This window comes from Diabrotica virgifera, chromosome 6 (genome assembly GCF_917563875.1).
Source record: "Diabrotica virgifera virgifera chromosome 6, PGI_DIABVI_V3a".
NCBI lineage: Eukaryota > Metazoa > Arthropoda > Insecta > Coleoptera > Chrysomelidae > Diabrotica > Diabrotica virgifera.
Genome location: NC_065448.1, coordinates 124590787 through 124610760, shown reverse-complemented (window position 1 = coordinate 124610760; position 19974 = coordinate 124590787). Strand labels below are relative to the sequence as shown.

The following is a 19974-nucleotide window of genomic DNA, read 5'->3' as shown; positions in this document are numbered from 1 at the left end:
AAATTTATGTGAATTTGATGGCAGTAATCGATTATTTACTTGAGTGAACTTAAAATTTTTTTTGTTAATTATTAAAAATATTGTACCAAATGTACGTTATTGTTAATTAAATTTATGTTAAAACGTGAAATTCAGTAGTATTTTGTAATTATATCCATATAAAACAAATCAAAACTTTACCGATTTAGTAATTATTCAATATTGATAACTATCGATTAAAAATCGAAAACGGCCATCATGTAAAAGTCATCTGTCATTTGTCATATGAAATTTTTATTTTGTCTATAATTTAAAAAAATTTAAATTGTAAATTACAAATGTAAGTAAATTCCACTTAATTTTCATTAATTGTGGTATTAATTTTCATTATGGCAAATTGTTCATCAATTTAACCCAACACAAGTGTTTAATACATTATGTACATATATATCGACTCTACAGAATATAAAACTATATTTAAAAATGAGTGATTCAAGATTCAAGAGATTAATAATACACCACTTTAGGTACAGTAAATTATGTCAAATTGTTGGTCAATATAACCCAACAAAAGTATATTTATATTAGGAATAATATAAATATATCTACTGAATATAAAAGTATTTAAAAATGAGTGATTCAAGCGAATTTGCAGATATTAATAATATACCACTTTCCAGTAAATTCCACTTAGTAATTAATTTTCATTATGTCAAATTGTTCATCAATATATCCCAACACAAGTGATTAATACACATAATATAATATGTACATATTATATCTACAGAATATAAAATACTATTAGAAATGAGTGATTCAAGCAAATTTAAAGATATAGTATTTTTACTACAAAAACGTTATTACGTAGGTCAAAATTTTTGACGTAAGAGAACTGTCAAAACATTAGAATGTGACTTTTCATTATTGCTATGTTTATTATAAACACGGCAATAATGAAAAGTCACATTCTAATGTTTTGACAGTTCTCTTACGTCAAAAATTTTGACCTACGTAATAACGTTTTTGTAGTAAAAATACTATAATAATACACACTTTACAGTAAATTCCACTTCGGTAATTAATTTTCATTATGTCAAATTGTTGGTCAATATAACCCAACACAAGTGTTTAATGCACATAATATAAATATACAGTTGGAAAAATGAAAGAATAGGGCTTTTCATCGATTGTCATTTGTTTCGAGCTTCTGTCATGTGTCACATAATATTAATATATCTACGTCATACGTCTTTGGTTTGTACCATTGGTATATGCAATAACGTACGACGTAGATATATTAATATTATGTGACACATGACAGAAGCTCGAAACAAATGACTGTGAATGAAAAGCCCTATACCCATGAACGATCACATCAATCACTTATTTTAACATTTAAAACAAACGTTTTTTATTTTTAGAAATGATAGCAAATACAAAGTAAGTGATTGATGTGATCGTTCTCATTCACAGTCATTTGTTTCGAGCTTCTGTCATGTGTCACATATTATTAATATATCTACGTCATACGTCTTTGGTTTGTATCATTGGTGTACACCAATAACGTACGACATAGATATATTAATATTATGTGACACATGACAGAAGCTCGAAACAAATGACAATTGATGAAAAGCCCTATTCTTTCATTTTTCCGACTGTATCTACAGAATATAACATAATATTTAAAAATGAGTGATTCCAGCGAATTTGGAGATAATAATACACCACAAGAAATTTTGGAACAAGGTAATCTAACAGTACAATTTTTATTACCCCAAAAATCCAAAGAAAAGTAGAAAAACATATTTAGGATGCAATGCTGAAAATAGTTATACTGTACCTACTTGTTAAGGTCTTATGACACTATGCATTTTCTTGTACCATTTCTTGTATCGTTTCTGATATACTAAATAAGTGGATACAGTCATACAAGGGTTAGTTCTTATTTCAGAAACAATATAAGATTTTGTGTACACTACAGTTTCTAAATAGTACAAGAAATGCGCCAATTTGTGCACAAAACCTAAAACATCTAATGTCATAATGGTAGCTGAAAATTCGATGATATGATTAAGGCATACTTGATGATTTTATTAGTGTTTTTGTATTTGTAAATTTTTTATTGGTACTTAATATGGACTACTGTTCCACTAATAACCATAAATTTAGCTCCTAGTAAAGTTCAAACTACATATAACTTTGGCTTGTTAATAGAGGAAAATACAATAGTTCTTAATTTGGATCAAAATGAAGATAATTATTCTAATACAAATATTTTAACACAAAAATCAAAACAAAATAATCGACAGTATCAAACAGTCAACGTAAAAATTCTGGTTAATGTTTATAATATCACCTGTAGACACAGTACTACCATACCGATGTAAAGTGACACAGGATGTCCAATAAAATTTTGACCAATCACGTGCTGAATTACATACAATTTCAGTAAAAGAACTTGCATAGTGTCATACAGGTTACAAGTGTATGTGCAAGAAACGATACAAGAAACCATAAATAACTTTCTATATCAGAAACAATATAATAAATGATACAAGAAAATGCATAGTGTCATATATGGCCTTTAGCTTTAGTGCAGTAAATTGTGTTAGTTATATAAATAAATTATTGATTTATGAAAAACTTGTTAAGAGACGTGGAAAAATCATATGTATAACATGGGAGTAAAGTGCCTTTTCTTCCCTTGAATGATAACTGCCCTCCGCTACATGTCAGGCAGTAAACTTCATTCTCGGGAAGAAAAGTAGCACTTTGCTCCCTTGTTATACAAATAGCTATATATCAGTGTCATATTTGACATTTTTATATAATATTTTATCTTCCATTGATTTTAACATCTGTATATCTGGCTCAAATTTGGTACAATTCCCAATGTCATTCATACCTTCTTTGGCAAATAATAATGAAGATACATTTTTATTTAAAAGCTTATTACGATCCTCAGTTTTAATGCGGTTAAAAGCAGAAAAAATTCTTTCGCATTTTACATTGGAAACAGGTAAACACAGCATTTGTTTTGCAAAGTTACAGATATTTATGTATTTTGGTGTTCCGTCACTATCTTTTAATAGGCTCACTGAATGCCAAAACTCTTCAATATTATCTGAAACACTACTTGCACTGCTGCTTGAAGCAAGCAAGTTTGCTACAGCAGAATCTAGTTTCATTTCCCTGTATTCGTTATCTACATCCTGAACCTTATTTTCAGTAATGACATTGGGAAATTGTACCAAAATGTCTGCGAGACTGTTAAAATCCTGGTATACTGCGACCTGTGGATCTAAAAAGCAAAGTTGTTTAAAAACCTCATTTTGCAAAGGCAGTCTATTTTTTAATTGTTTTGATAATTCTATGAGGAATAGCTGACATCTTATGAAAAAATCATAGATAACAGGTTCAGGAACGTTACCTTTCATTTCCTTCAAATTTTTTGCAACATTTACACCTAAATACATTTCATTTAAGGGCAAAGAATGCATGGATGCATTAGGGTCTACATTGGAAATTGGGGTATTTTTTATATAGTTATTTTTCATAAAGCAACTTAGAATGGAAAGAAAAAAATTTGTCATATCATTATAAAACCTATGGGCTACTGGATAATCTCCCTGAAAAACCACATTAAATTTATTGACTATCGGCAAAATAAAATCTAAAAAGTAGAAATATAACTTAAAAAGATTGTCATTAAAGCTGCTGTATAAAAATTCACATGAAGCATGTTGCTTCTTGTCTTCCAAAAACTGTCCTTGAAAAAACAGTTTTAAGGGAACCCACTGTTCCAAAACTCTATTAATGCACATGTGGAGAGATAACCAGCGTATATCGTAATGCCTTAAAATTCTATGTTTTCAGTATTCGTAAATTCCTGAAATTCTTTGAACTCTCTTTGCCTTTTACTACTTTGTGAAAAATAACTATATACTTCTTTAATAAATTGTTCCAAATTTCTTGGTAAAATTTTACACGAATGACTTACAGCCAGAGCGACTGAATGACAGACACATTTTACAAATATGCAATGGGGATTAATTTCTTTAATTTTTGCAACAATACCATTAGTTTCCCCAAACATAACATTTGTGGTGTCAGCTGCAAAACCTACCATCTGTTTCATATTTAAGCCATGATTGATTAGTGCACCATTAAGTGCATCGAATAAATGTTGAGCAGTTTCACCCTGTATATCCACTGCACAAAAAAAATTAGTTTTTACACAGTTATGCACGCTAGAATAAAATTTAATGGCTATTGCCAACACTTTGGTTGTACTCACATCCGTATTTTCATCTATAATAATAGAAAATAAACGTGAGCCTGATTGGAGGTCCTCAATCATACGTTGATGGAAATTTTCACCCAAAACATCCCTAACAACACACAACATTCCAGGAATGTACTACCAAAGTTCTATCAATATTTGAATGTCCTGGACATTTAGGGAACATTCGGTGAACATCTGTTTAAATTATTCCTGGAATGTTACCATAAGACATTCTGTGAACATACTACCAATGTTCCTATATTTTAAGTTGCGAAATAATACATACGTGTAAGAGATACAACATTACTTATAACATACCAGACAAACTAAGTGACATTTTAGGCCTACAGTGCAATAATATGTCAAATTTAAAGAGTTTCCCAAGATTATGAACATACAAATGTAATAAAAATTATTGTTCGCGAATATTCAATTTGGAATGCGATTTTGTTAATAAAAAAAATACTTATAACTTATGCAAAACCCAAGAGAGGCATTTATATTTATTTCTTTTGCGTTCATTTTCAAATTCGCCGTGCATATATTTTTGTGCATGGCGCTTGAGAGGGCATCACGTGACTAAAAACGACCAACCAACGACCTCGCTTCGGCCATCTTGGCATCTTCATCTTGGCGACCTTGCCTTGCCGTGGATTGTTTTTAGTTGTTTGTATTATTTGTGCTTTTTAAGAATATTTTTTAATTCGGATACTTTTATAATAGCTTTAATAGTATTATTAACATAGTGCATAAAATGGTGTCCTGTTTTTAACGCAGTTGGAGTAGCAGAAACAAATGTAGATAAAAAAATCTGCAGGAATAACGTTTCAATTATGACAGAAGCTCCAAACAAATGACTGAATGAAAAGCCCTATTAAAAGGTTAGTATGCAAATATGTAAACGAAAGCATGCCCTGTATTTCAGAAAATAAATTAATACTATTAATACCCTAATAATACTATTCATAAAAAATCTTTTAAGTAACGTAGATATAACAAAGTGAATAAAAGGCATAAATCAGAAGAATTATTATTTTATTTTATAAGTTAATAATTGGTCATATCCATTTATTATTTTAATAATAATTGTGAATAAGCCACAAACTTCGCTTATTCCTAACTAAAATAGTAAATAGAGATAGGTAATAACAAAAGGATTTATAAAACTAAAATAATTCTTTTTGCGTTTTTGCTAGTGTATGCGTTTATAAATAGGATGGTAGACCACACACTATAATATGCAGTACCAACTAATGAGTACACAGAATATTATAGTCGATTTGCTAAACTCAGTCTCAGTACTAATTACTGTAATTTTGGCAAAATTGGCCAAAAACAAAAAAAATTACCTACTAAAATCACTAGCCAGTTGTGTCTGAGTTTGGGGAACCGACTATACTAATAAACAATTTCTAAGCTGTTTTATAATAATTTTGTGAGTTCATTAATCATTATTTTTTATTTAAAACTAAAATTTGTTAATAATGCTTAGTAATGCATATATTTTGTATTTTTAGCTTTCCAGAAGATCCTGCGAAGAAGACATGAAGTATAGATCAGATTTGTTAATAGAGGAGTATGTTCAAAACACTTTTTAGAAAAAGATATTGACAGAACTTCACTTTCATCTGTTCGTTTGAGAGACTGTGCTGTTCCAATAGCTTATGTCACACAGGTATATGCATAACCTAATTAATAATACAGTCCGTACAATATAGATACTGTTGTAATTCATTATCTACATCGGAGATCTAAGTTGACATTGTTGCCCAACTACAAAAAATTTTTGAATTCATTTTAAGTCAAATATATCACATAATTATTGCGAAGTAGATTATACAACAAAACAGATTAATATTCAATGTAAATAAATAAAAACATCAGAAATCGAAAACAAGAATTAAGGTATAATCTTATGTTACAGTTATTAAGGTACCAAGGGTATTATAGGGATATACGTTGACCGAAAGCGTTATTATTATAATACCTGTGGTGCCTTCAACGTTTAATGCCCGACTAAATTATTCTTTATATGCGAAAAATTTGAATGAATTTTGAATTGATTAGTTTTTAAATAAGTACATTTACCAGTAACAGTAGTAACGTAATTGTGGTAACCATAGTTTTACTTAGGTTGATATTTGTCAACTTGACAGTATCTAAGTCGTTATTTAAATTTAATGCCCAAGGGCGTTATATCGTACTTAACAGACTTCGAAATGTCATTATTTGTCAAATAATGTACCAGTAGGACATTAAAGTAAATAATAAAAACAATAAATATAATGAATACTAAATACTTATTTGTTTGTGAAAAATCTATTTCTTTGTGGCTTTTTTGTAATTAATTATTCTAATGGGGAAATAAGCCACAATTTACTTGAAAAAATAATTTTATTAAGGTTTCTACTTCCACATCGGATGTCGTTGTCAAAATACAAAATGTTCATTATTATTATTTTATTTATTAAATATTATTTATTATTTATTTAAATATTATTTAATATTTATTTTTTTATTATTATTATTTATGCATATTATTACCTGTAAATAATATTTCTTCTGATTGTTAATTGTAAAGGATAGAAAAATTACCTTTTATTTTATTTTCTTTTAGAATCAGCTGAGAGAAGTGGTCTACAAAAAACCAGAAAGGAAACGGAATATGTGGCTACGAAAAGCAAAAGAAAGGTTTACAAAGCAAATGTGACACATTTTTTTATAATATTTAGGAATGTCAGCAAATTACATTAAAAAATGTATGTAAAGATTTTTTGCAATAAAAATGTTTATATTTATCAAGGATGTATTATTTGGTATGGCCATATATCGTCAGTGATGTGACAGTACCTCCTATCTGTTTTTTTCAAGAGATTTGTAAGATAGACTAAAAACTTGTTTCGGCCACCTCCTGTTTTCATATATTTTTTGACTTGTTTTGCAGTAAATTCAACTATCTATTTACTACAAAAAAGTCAGAATACGTACGAAACCAGAAAGTGACCTTAAAAAATGTTTTTCGTCTCCTGCAAACCTCATGAAAAAACATATAGGAGGTATTGTCACATTACTGACGATATATTTCAGTGAATGTCTAAAAAATATACTGTGAATGTTCAAAGAACGTTCGTAGACATTCATGGAATGTTCTAACAAGACATTCAGTCTAAAAATATACTGTGAATGTCCAAAGAACATTCATGGAATGTTCCAACAAGACATTCAGTCTAAAAAATAGACTGTGAATGTCCAAAGAACATTCGTAGACATTCATGGAATGTTCCAACAGAACATTCTAAGAATATTTAAAATGCTGACACAGCACTTTCCTGGTACTTTCCAGGGACATTCGTGTGCATTTGGGGACATTCCAGGAATGTTTTCAATGTCCTGTGTGTACATTCTAGGAACATTCATGGAATGTTTTGTGTTATTAGGGATTGTAAGCAATATCAGCTGATTTGGTCCTCTTGCATGAAAATTGTTTAGCGATTTCTGAATCAGGAAATGATGATTGTAGGACATCGCTCAGGTGGTCCATTATCTTAAAAGGAACATTGTGTTCCACAAGGACAGACACTATCTTTATTTCAGCTTTTTTAACGCCCTCCGACAGTGTGGATTTTTTAAAAAAATTTTGTATCTATAAAAAAAATTCCTACATCATAAACCTAAATTAAAAAATAGTAGCAATAAACAAACCTGAGAGCATCCAGAATATCCAACCATATTCTTTTTATGTTTCGCTCCAGTCTCGTGTTCTCTCTTATAGAAGCCAGCCTAGGTAACAATTTTGAATTGCATGCTTTGCAATGAGCATTCTGGCCATCTTTGTCTTTAGACAACCATGCAGAAAACTGTGATATATTCTCCCATTCTAAACGATATTTTTGATCGTATTTTCTCTTCATTATTACAAATTAACTAAACAGTCTTTCACACTTTCACCAATAATTTTACTATTTTACAGCACAAAATAACTATAATATTGACCAAAAATAGAGAATAGAGGTTATGTTTATATTTATATGTTTACTAACAAACAACACAGACGACCACGAGGCACAAATTGGAAAGGAAGTAAAAAGAAAAGTACAAACAAGTACAGTACAGTAAGGAGTAGGAATATTCCATTCCGGTTGTTTCCTGTTTCTTTCACAATGACCTTAGAGGATGGAAAATTTTACCCCACCCTGGCGGGTAGGGTAAATGTAAAATTTTCCATCCCATCCTCTAACAATACTCTAATCCTAATCCTCTAAGCTGATGACGATGAAAGAAAAGCGACGTTGTCAGCTTTTTTTGTTGGAACAAGAAAGCGAAAGCTGTAAAATTAATTTAAAAATGTGATAAATACTGAAAAAAGCAAATTTCATTTTATTGATAACAAAATGTGAAAATCTACCAAAAATCTACTAAAAAATATTGCCTACTAGAATTCTTACAAAAATATCAAAAATCTACCAAAAAAGTAGAAATCTACTAAATGTGGTAACGCTGTAGATACCTACAAACATAACCTCTTTGTTAGTTTATGTGCCAACCAGAGGTCACGTGGGATTACAGTGGAAAATAATGCAATGTGCTTGGCAAAACACCGAAGAGGTGGAGGCCAACAAACTAATATGAGGAAGAAGAACTGTCATTCGCTTGTGTCAACGAGTACAGTCCGTGGAAAATCATTACACTTTGAACTTATTTGACGAATAACTAACTGTGGATTACAAAATTACAAATAGTTATTGAAACGCAATAAAATTTAATCGACTAATAAATCTTATTCGACGAATAACTATTCACTGATTTATTTTTTGTTGGTGAAACCGACCCTTAGGGTAATATTAGACTCAAGGCAAATTTGGAATCAGCAGATTGAACCAAGAGAGCGGTAACTACGTTAATTATAGCATTTATCATTGGTACAATAAGATTATGTAAAAACGTCATTGTTAAAGTAACTTTCCCAGTTACCATTACTGCACTAATCAAAATTCTACTCAAACTTACCAAACAAACCAGAGCCATCTCTTCTGCCGCATTGGAAAGTCCAGAGCACATTTATAAGTCATACATCCGAGACCCATGTCATCTGCATATGCCAATATTTGGGTAGTTTCATTTCCAATTGTAACTCTATTGATGAAATCCGACGCAACTAAATGAATAGATACACTAAAGGTTGGTGCAGATGAAATGGTAATGGGTGGAATGCATAAAACGTAGTATCTGCTAATGCTTCAAGTATGTACTACATTTTTGAAGTTTTTACTACACTTACTACATTACTACATACTACTACATACTTTTACTACATTTACCAGATTACATAGAAGAATGTACTACGCTTTTGAAGTATTTATTAGTTTAATAGTATTTGCTTCAGTTTAAGTGAAGTTGGTGGATAAAACGACGACGGCATAGGTATTTTTTTGTTACAAAATAGCAGCAGTTATGAATGTTAAGGAACAATAACTGTTCATTTTTATCCTAACCTAACTCTTTTGTCTCTTCGCAATCTGAGTCACGCATTTTTACTCCTGTACAATTCGAATAATTAGGTACACACGTAAAAATGGGAATTCACAAATCACAAGCACATGGAAAACTAGTTCTAACACGATTGGTGTGATGCGGCTGGCGCTACGCTCACTAGTAGATACTTCAGGTCAGTAGTAGGTATTTTTGTTGTGTAGCATGTTCTTCTCAACAAAAGCACATACTTTTATGTAAAAGAAAATGCTACAAAGTAGATACTGTTTGCTTAAGCAACAGCATCTACTACGTTTTATGCATTCCACCCAATGCTTTACCAACTGACGTCAAGCTATAAGGAATTGGATGGAATGGAGAAGCAAGTTGTATAATATCCAGTTAAAACTTCTGCCGTAACAAAAATTATGTTCATGTGATGATTGATGTTAAAGATGGTATATTGTGTCATTTGATATCTGTGATTGACTTATCGTATATTTTACTTTCCAAAGATTTGCTTAAAACAAAGGTGTGACTTACGCATCTACCAGACAAAACGCAGGTGTCTAAAATATACTTAGTATATTATTGGGTAGAATTTTGCTGTCTACAAACATTTTATGTATTCTGCTTTATTTTGTGTACTAATTTAGTGTCGTGAATTCATTTTTCTCTTGTAAAAAATGGTTTGTATTTTAGGTTTTACTCAAGATGAGAACAAAACGAAAATTATGGAGACTTTTTTTGAACATTCATCTAATAAAGGACACTATATGAGTCGACACGCTGAAGAGAAACCCGCAAATAAAAATAGAAAAGTTCAGACTAGACAGGGACCTTACAATTGTGAAATTTGTTTCAAGAAGTTTTCTTATACATCTTGGTTGACAAGGCATTTGATGGCACACACTGGAGAAAAGTCCTACGCGTGTGAAATTTGTTTTAAGAAATTTATTCATGCAAGTAATTTGAAAACACATTTAAGAGTGCACACTGGAGAAAATCCTTTTAAGTGCGAAATTTGTCTAAAGCAATTTACTGAGAAAGGTAGTTTAAAAATACATTTACGAGTACACACTGGAGAAAAACCTTACAAGTGTGAAATTTGTTTTAAGCAGTTTACTACAGCAAGTCATTTGAAAAGACATTTGAGAGTGCATACTGGTGAAAAACCTTTTAAATGCGAAATTTGTTTGAAGCAGTTGACTAGAGCAAGTCATTTAAAATCACATTGGAGGGTGCACACTGGGGAAAAACCTCACACGTGTGAAATTTGTTTAAAGCAGTTTACAGGGAAAGGTAATTTAAAAACACATTTAAGAGTACACACTGGAGAAAAACCTTATAAGTGTGAAATTTGTTTTGAGCAGTTTACTGAGAAAAAATCTTTAATAACACATTTGCGAGTACACACTGGAGACAAACAGTCTTTCACTTATAAGTGCGAAATTTGTTTCAAGCAATTTACTGAGAAAAGTAGTTTAAAAACACATTTGAGAGTTCACACTGGAGAAAAACCTTACAAGTGTGAAATTTGTTTTAAGCAGTTTAGTGAGAAAAGTACCTTAAAAAAACATTCGAAAGTGCACACTGGAGAAAAACCTTACCAGTGTGAAATTTGTTTAAAACAATTTACGGAGAAAAGTAGTTTAAAAACACATTTGAGAGTGCACACTGGGGAAAAACCTTATAAGTGTGAAATTTGTTTTAAGCAATTTAGTTACGATGGAGATTTGAAAAGGCATTTAAGGATACACACTGGGGAAAAACCTCATAAGTGTGAAATTTGTTTTAAGCAATTTATTCAAGCAAGTAATTTGAAAACACATTATTTGAGAAAGCACACTGGAGAAAAACAGTCTTTCACTTATAAGTGCGAAATTTGTTTAAAGCAATTTACTGATAAAACTAGTTTAAAAACACATTTGAGAGTACACACTGGAGAAAAACCCTACAAATGTGAAATTTGCTTAATGCAATTTTCTGAGAAAAGTAGTTTAAACACACATTTGAGAGTACACTCTGGAGAAAAACCTTACAAGTGTGAAATTTGTTTTAAGCAGTTTACTACAGTTGGTCAATTAAAAACACATTTAAGAGTGCGCACTGGGGAAAAACCATATGACTGTAAAATTTGCTTTAAGCAGTTTTCTCAGAAAGGTAATTTGAAGAAACATTTAAGAAGTCACATTTGATAAAAATCTAATAAATGTGAAATTTGTTTTAAAATATTCTCTGGGGTGTTCATGCAAATCACTTCTTGAATAAGAAACCGCAGTAATTCTTTTTTCTAAGAATTATATTTCCTCTTGACGAAAGAACTTCTTCTACGGGACTACAATCCAAATTGAGCCTTGTCCTCCTGTATTTTGTGCCCCCACCCTTGTTTGTCTGTGGCTGCTCTTCTCCATACACGGACTCTTAAAAGGTCTTGTGCGTCGCTGTTTACTGTGTCTTCCCAGCGCTTTCTTGTCTTTCCAACGGGTCTCTTTCCCTGCCTTGTAGCATTCAGTGCTCTTTTTGGTAGCCTATCCTCTCTAATTCTTATCATATGTCCGACCCATTGCAATCTTTGTATTCTAATGAAGTCTGACAGGGGTGTTTCCTTATAAAGTTGATACAGCTCGTTGCAACATGTTGTATCGACTTCTGAAGATTCCGTTTTCCCTCACAGGTCCACCACAATCCCGACTTCTCCTGAGACCCTGAACAATTACTTTGTAAATGTGGCAAAAAATTTAACAAATACTATACCTCCTTCTCAGGATCCGATTTCATGTCTTTCGCATAAGAATGTAAATAGTTTCTTTTTTACACCCATAGTATTAGGTGAACTACGCTCTACAATAAATGACATTAAACATAAATCGTCATCTGGGACTGATGGCCTCACTCTTAAAATGTCTTCTGCTCTACCTGATTACACTTTAAACCATCTTACTACCTTAATAAACAGGTCATTCGAAACTGGAGTTTTTCCAAGCTGCCTTAAGACAGCGATAATTATTCCTACACACAAAGGAGGCGATAAAGATCTTGCTTCGAATTATCGCCCTATTGTACTCCTGCCCACGTTGTCGAAGATAATTGAAAGTCTGGTAAAAAAAAGAATCTTATCTTTTCTGTTGAAATACAAATTGCTTACCCCACATCAATTTGGATTCCTGAGTGACAAATGCACGAATGATGCTATGTTCTTCCTTTTCGATCATGTTTACTCCAGTCTAAACAACCATCACTCTACAGCAACAATTTTCTGTGATTTCTCTAAAGCATTCGATTGTGTAAACCATAACATCTTGACTGACAAATTACAGCACTATGGATTTAGGGGAAAGGCTCTTAAATGGCTTAAATATCTTAATAAAAGAAGTCAGTTTGTAAGGGTTAACACGAAGACGTCTTCTTGCATGCCATTAGAATGTGGTGTACCTCAGGGTTCAGTTCTAGGCCCTATATTGTTTCTGATATACATAAATGATATCTCTAGTCTGAACATTAAATGTAAAATATGTCTCTTTGCAGATGATAATAGTATTACTTGGAGTAACACGGATATTATGGATCTTCGCAATACCATAGCTACAGACCTAGTCACCATTAAATCGTGGTGCGATTCGAATCTCCTGTTATTTAACGTTTCTAAAACCAAAGTCCTACCTTACAACAGTATGATGCAACCTTTAGTACTTAATAACAACAGTCTAGAGTTAGTTGAATCGGTAAAGTTCTTAGGGCTTATTGTGGATAAGTCTCTAAAATGGAACTTGCACATTGATGCCTTACACAAAAAATTAAGTTCTGCTTGTTTTGCGCTAAGATCAGTTGCTACGGAAATGAATTTGTCAACACCTAGGACCGTTTATTATGCCCTTTTTGAGTCTCATCTTCGGTACGCCCTTCCATTCTGGGGTACGTGTTGTGCAACTCAATTTGAGCGTATTTTTAAACTACAAATGAGAGCTCTTCGTTACTCCCTGAGACTCAATAGCAGAGTTCATTGCCAATAATTCTTTAAAAAATTTAAAATATTAACTCTTTCTTCTTTGTTTGTTTAATCCGCAAACATGCATCAGAAGGTCCAGAGAGACCCACTCACAACTATCCCCTTAGAAAGGTGGAGCATAATCTTTATCTGCCAACCCCACGGTCTGAGCTGGTTAAGTGCTCTATACTATACAATTCGAGAAAAATGCACAATCACCTGACATCTAACATCAAATCTATTACAGCATTTCCCGCTTTTCGCAAGGCCTTGAAAGCTTATTTGCTAGAGAGAGCTTTTTATACAGTGAATGACTTTTTTATAAACGATTTGAATTCAGCAAATTTACTTGCAGGATTATTACTTTCGAGTACTTTTGTACATATTTGCAGCGGCATAGAACTTTTGATTTACTTTCCCTTTTCCTTGTCCGCCTTCTTTTTGCTCTGACGTATACATATTGTTTGCAAAATTTTTAATTTTTTAATGTGTACTTAATAACTATAAAATTATATTAAGTAGTATAACTCACGCCATTTACTTGGTGTCTGTTTCTGTTTTTGTTTTGTTTGTAGTTTTTTTATTATTTATTGCTTTTTATTGTATTTTTTATTTTGTATAAGCTTTGTCCACAAATTGGTAAAATTTTTTGACAATAAAGCATACCTTACTTACTTACTTACTTACTATTCTCTTCAGTACTTTCCTTTCGAATGTGTCAAGTTTGTTTTTGGATGTTTCTTTCAGGACCAGTGAAGCATGCTTCACTGCCATAGCATGCTATTGGTCGAATTTAGGTCTTATATATTCTCATCTTTGTATTTCGGTGGACACTTTTAGACCGAAATATATGGGAGAGGACAAAATAAGCTCTGTTTGCCTGCGTTATTCTCTTTCGTATTTCTCCATCTTATGATCCATCGGTATATATTTCTACTCCCAGGTAAGTAAACTTTCCAACCTTTTAAATGTCATCTTCAGGTATAATATTTTATGGGACTATATTTCTTCTGTCTGTGTCATTATTTTTGTTTTTTCTGTGTTAATTTCTAGACCTAGCCTTTTTGTTTGCGTTTTTAACTCTGCGTATGTTTCCTGTGCTCCTGTTGATGTTCTTCTCATAATATTAATATCATCGGCATAAGCGGCCAGTTGAACCGTTCAGTTGGTCAGTAGGTTTCCTCGTCCAGTTTGCATTCGCCTAACCGCATACTCCAGTGCCAGGTTAAACAAAGTTGGGGCCAACCCATCTCCCGGCTTTAGTCCCTTCGAAATTTTGAAAAACTCTGTCCGGAGGTTTTGTATTCGTACACATGCCTGAGTTTTATCCATTGTGGCTTTAGTGAGCCTAATTAGCTTCTGTGGTATTGCCAATTCAGCCAATATGTTGTAGAGTTTGTTCCTTTTGACGGAGTCGTATGCCTGTTTGAAGTCTACAAACACGTGAATATTAATGTCGTGTTACCATGATTTGCTCAAGATCTGTGTGACTGTAAATATTTGATCCAGTGTCGATCTTCCCTTTCAGAAGCCCGTCTGCTACTCTCCAATAATATTTTCTGCTAGTGGTTGGAGCCGCTGGTTTATAATATACGTGAGGACTTAATATGCTGTATATAGTAAAGAAATTCCACGGTAGTTTTTGCACTGGAGTTTGTCTCCTTTTTTATAGATCGGGCATACTATACTTTTCTTCCAGTCGTCGGGTATTTTCTCTTCTTGCCATATGTCTTTGGTGAGCGCATGGATGTGACTTGCTAGGTGGTCGCCACCTACCTTATACAATTCTGCTGGTATTTCGTCAACTCCCGGTTCTCGAAATGCCAGCAGAATTGTACCTTCCCGGTTGTTTTTCTGGACCTTAATAGCTTCGAGAACTTCCACTATGTTTGGAGCTTCTACTCCATTCTCTACTTCATTCTCTTCTACGTAGTTCGTACCCATTTCGTCTTTCATTTCGACTTACATATGTCCTAAGTGGGGCCTGAAAATAATGCTTCCAGGTTTCTGTAACTTGCTGTTGGTTACTGATTATTTGCCCACTTTCATCTTTACATAGACTTGTTTGAGGTTTATACCAACTTTTTATGTATTTTTGGTATTCGTAAGCCCCTCTAATTTCGTTGTTTTTGAGATTTTCTTCCATTTTTCCATTTTCATAGGTTCTCTTTTTATTTCTACATATCTTGTCTGCTTTCCGTCTTGCGACTTCAAATGTTGTTCGTCTTTTCCGTGCTCTTCTTGTTTATATACATTTTGTGTGCTTCATTTCTTTCCTCTATTGCTTATCTGCACTCATCATCAAACCATGCTCCTCTTCTCTCCTTTTTCTTGTTTCCCAGGGTGAACGCTGCTGCTGTCTGTACTGCTGTTTTGATATTATGTATTCCATTTTCCCTCTATGGATTGCAGTTCTAGCGTCCTTAACTCATTTGCGACTTTCTTTGAACTTCTCTTTACATTCCTGAATCTTCAGTTTTTCCAGGTCCAGTTTGTTTGTTCTTTGTTGTCTTTCGGTTCTTTCTTTGTTAACTCTGGATCTAAATTTGGTTTGTAGTAAAAGATGGTCTGATGCATGCACAGCATGCTCTCCGTCGTATTCTCACATCTGAGATACTACTGACTGCCCTTTTGTCTATCAGCACATGGTCGATTTGATTAGTTGTGGTTCCATCTGGCGAAATCCATGTCATTTTGTGTATGTCTTTAGGTGGGAAGAATGTGGAACTTATAACCATGTTTTTACTGGTGGCAAAATTTATCAAAAACTCCCATTCTCGCTTCTTTCATTGTGCGGTGAGTGTTTTCCTGTTGTTCCATAGAACTGCGGCTTCTTGCCTATTTTAATCCTATCACCCATTATAATCTTGATGTCATTTTTGAGCGCATTGTCATATACTATCTCTAGCTGTTGGTAGAAGCTTTCCTTTGTATGTTGCTCTTGTTCGTCTGTTGGGCAGTGAATGTTTATCATTGTTAGGTTGAAGATGTGGGTGCAAATTATTAGCTTGCATATCCTTTCACTGACTGCCTTGAAGTGTCTGATTTTTGACTTAAAATCATTATCGACCACAAATGCAACTCCACATTCTTTGTTTCCTTGTTCCTTCCAACTATACAGAATTTTGTGCGTTTTAGTGTCCATGAAACCTTTTCCCAGCCATCTTGTCTCCTGAATCATGAGCTTAAATATTTTTAGTTCTTGCAGAAGTGCGGTCTGGTTTATTTAGCGTCCTCACAAACCTTACAAATGAGACATTTGTTTAAAGCAGTTTTCTGAGAAAAGTAGTTTAAACACACATTTGAGAGTACACACTGGAGAAAAACCTTACAAGTGTGAAATTTGTTTAAAGCAATTTACTACAGTGGGCAAATTAAAAACACATTTAAGAGTGCACACTGGGGAAAACCTTATGACTGTATAATTTGCTTTAAGCAGTTTTCTCAGAAAGGTAATTTGGAGAAACATTTAAGAAGTCACATTTGATAAAAATCTAATCACTTACAAGTGTTAAATTTTTTTAAAGCAATCTACTGAGAAAATTAATTTAAACTTAAACACGCATTTGAGAGTACACAGTGGAGACAAACCTTATTTAAAATTTGTTTTAAGCAGTTTACTGAGAAAAGTACTTGAAAAAAACATTCGAAAGTGCACACTGGAGAAAAATCTTACCAGTGTGAAATTTGTTTAAAGCAATTTACTGAGAAAAGTAGTTCAAAACACATTTGAGAGTGCACACTGGGGAAAAACCTTATATGTAAGTGTGAACTTTGTTTTAAGCAAGTTATTCATGGAAGTAATTTAAAATCACAGTGGAGAGTGCACACTGGGGAAAAACCATAAAAGTTGTAATACAGTATGAGTAACAATCCCGATTAAAATAATCAAACGCCGGAACCTGAGGCCCCCAGACTACGTAGAAGCACAGGTAGTCTCGACCTGAGTGGACGTGTGGGCATTCGTGCAGAGGATCTCCGTAGAGCGTTGGAACCCTTGACAACAACTCGCAACAGTGGAGAAACAGAAGCTTTTCCTCGCGCAGGAGAATCTGGTGCAGGAGGTTCTGGTGCATCCGGCTCCCGTCCAGAGAGACCAAGGGCTCCAAGAGGTTCCTGTGCCCGTACCCGTGCAAGAACATCCCAAAGGGGCACAAGAAGGAGTGAAGCCTTACAATTTGCCAGATTCAGCATCCCAGCAATCAAGTCAACTGGTCGACCTTCCTCTTCAGAGATACGAACATGACCTTCCTCCTCGATACCCGAGCCAGGAAAGCGTCGAGGAGGGGGAGCTGAATCTGCTCCTGACGGAGACAACCAGTAGGCAATAAATAATTCAACGATGTCTTGTCTCCGTTTGAATGTTTTTTTTTCTATGTTACTGTTTTTTTTATAAATTAAATAAATAAATATTGAAAAAAGTATTTTCCTCTTTTATTAGTAACCTCTGAAAGATCCTGTATGTATGTTATGACTGTAAAATTTATTTTAAACAGTATTCTCAAAAAAATAATTTATAGTAACATTTAAGAAGTCACCTTTGATCAAAATCTAATAAATGTGAAATTTGTTTTAAAATATTCTCTGGAGTGTTCATGCAAATCACTTCTTGCATAAGGACCCGCAGTTGTTTTTCTTAAGAATTATATTTGCTCTTGTCGAAAGAATGTCATCCAGGTCATATCCAATATACTTATAAAGTATGTCCCTGTAAGTTGGAACCAAATGGAAAACTTTTTTGATTATTAATTTTACGAAAAAAAGTTATTCTTTATAAAAAGCTCTGCATGGTCCAAAACCTAAGATTTAACCATAAAAAATATCAAATTGTATGAATATTATACGAGGTATGTCAAAAAGTTTGAATTTCACTCGAGAGTAAAGTAGCTTTATTTTTTACAATATTGAAAATTTATATTATGAAAAGTTGTTTGGAATTAAAAACTATATTTTAATATGCAATTACATCCTTCTAATTGAAGAAATTTTTTTTTGAAAAATTATGGATAACTCGGTTATTAGGCCAGGAACCAGTTTTCGATTTATTTGCCATCGAAAATGTTAGTTTTATATCGAAAAAATCAATGTTTTGATAGGTATACTCATTTACGATTCACTCAATTTTTGCCGTAGAAAAAATTTTTTCAAACCAAGTTCTTGAGAATTAAATAACCTACAATTTTATATTGAAACATTTTTTCGTATCTCTGATGTTAATCTTTATATTGTGAAGAAAATGGCATTTTTTACCAAGCTCATTTTTTACCAAGCTACAAAAATTCGTTATTCGCTTTTAACTCCTGTTTTTAAAAACTAATTCTAAGCCAGTCAAACATCTAGAATCTATTAATACATAATACATAAATAAATAAGAATGAATAAGGCCAATGACTAAAAACACCGCTAACTTACATTATTATGCTTACATTGGATTTCCTTTTTTTTTTCAAAAAAATATAATGATTTTTTAAACCTAACATTTTGAATTTTGATCCTAGAAGTTTGGTACAAAAGAATTTTGTAGTTTTTATAAGGCTATTAATATTAATTATTGTTAAAATCCTCAGTCGCAAAAAGAGGTGACTTTGAAAGGGTTGGTAAAGGTGGTTTTTGCATGTCATTACAAGTTTTAATTGTCGATAGCTCACTCAATTTTGCCGTAGAAAAAATTTTTTCAAACCAAGTTTTTGGAAATTAAATCGGCTACAATTTCATATTTGAACATTTTTTCGTATCTCTGATGCTAATCTTGCTATTCTGAAGAAAAAGTAATTTTTTCCAAACTTCCAAAATTTGTTATTTGTTTTTAACTCCATTTTTTTTAAAACTGTTCATTCTAAGCCGGTCAAATTTCTAGAACCTATTAATAATACATAAATAAAAAAGAGCAAATAAGGTCATTGACTAATTTTAATTAGGGTGGTGATTAGGGGGTTGCTTCCAATCACTTTTTCGCTGAAAAAAATAGGGACTGACATTCTTTTCGTTATAAGTTAATTAATTTTTGAGCTAGAGACTTTTTTTTATTTCTGGAGATAGATATTTTTAATACTTTAAATTAGTTTGAACAAGTTGTCCTCGAAAAATGCATAGTTTTCTCGTCTTTTGATTGTGAAACTACAATATTTAGCATTTGACGAAAAATAGCTAACATATAATACAGTATAGCTCGATTACTATTGGTCTTAAAGACTAAAAACACGTTTTTGTTTATTTTTTCAAAAGGTACATTTTTGTTAAGTAAAGTTGT

The 19974-nt window shown here is 32.5% G+C and overlaps 1 protein-coding gene and 1 long non-coding RNA gene across 2 annotated transcripts in view; both read left to right on the top strand.

Moving 5' to 3' along the window:
• Nucleotides 1-18148, top strand: part of LOC126885997 (gastrula zinc finger protein XlCGF57.1-like) — a 32282-nt gene extending 14134 nt beyond the window's left edge. Inside the window, exon 2 of the mRNA XM_050652835.1 lies at nucleotides 10439-18148. Within this exon, the coding sequence (XP_050508792.1) occupies nucleotides 10439-11934 (1496 nt within the window). The 3' untranslated portion in view covers nucleotides 11935-18148. The remainder of the gene's footprint in view (nucleotides 1-10438) is intronic.
• On the top strand, nucleotides 4709-7065 carry LOC126885998 (uncharacterized). The gene is made up of 3 exons (XR_007698531.1): nucleotides 4709-5148; nucleotides 5785-5942; nucleotides 6885-7065. It is a non-coding gene; the product is annotated as an uncharacterized LOC126885998 (long non-coding RNA).
• Nucleotides 18149-19974: the final 1826 nt, after the last annotated feature.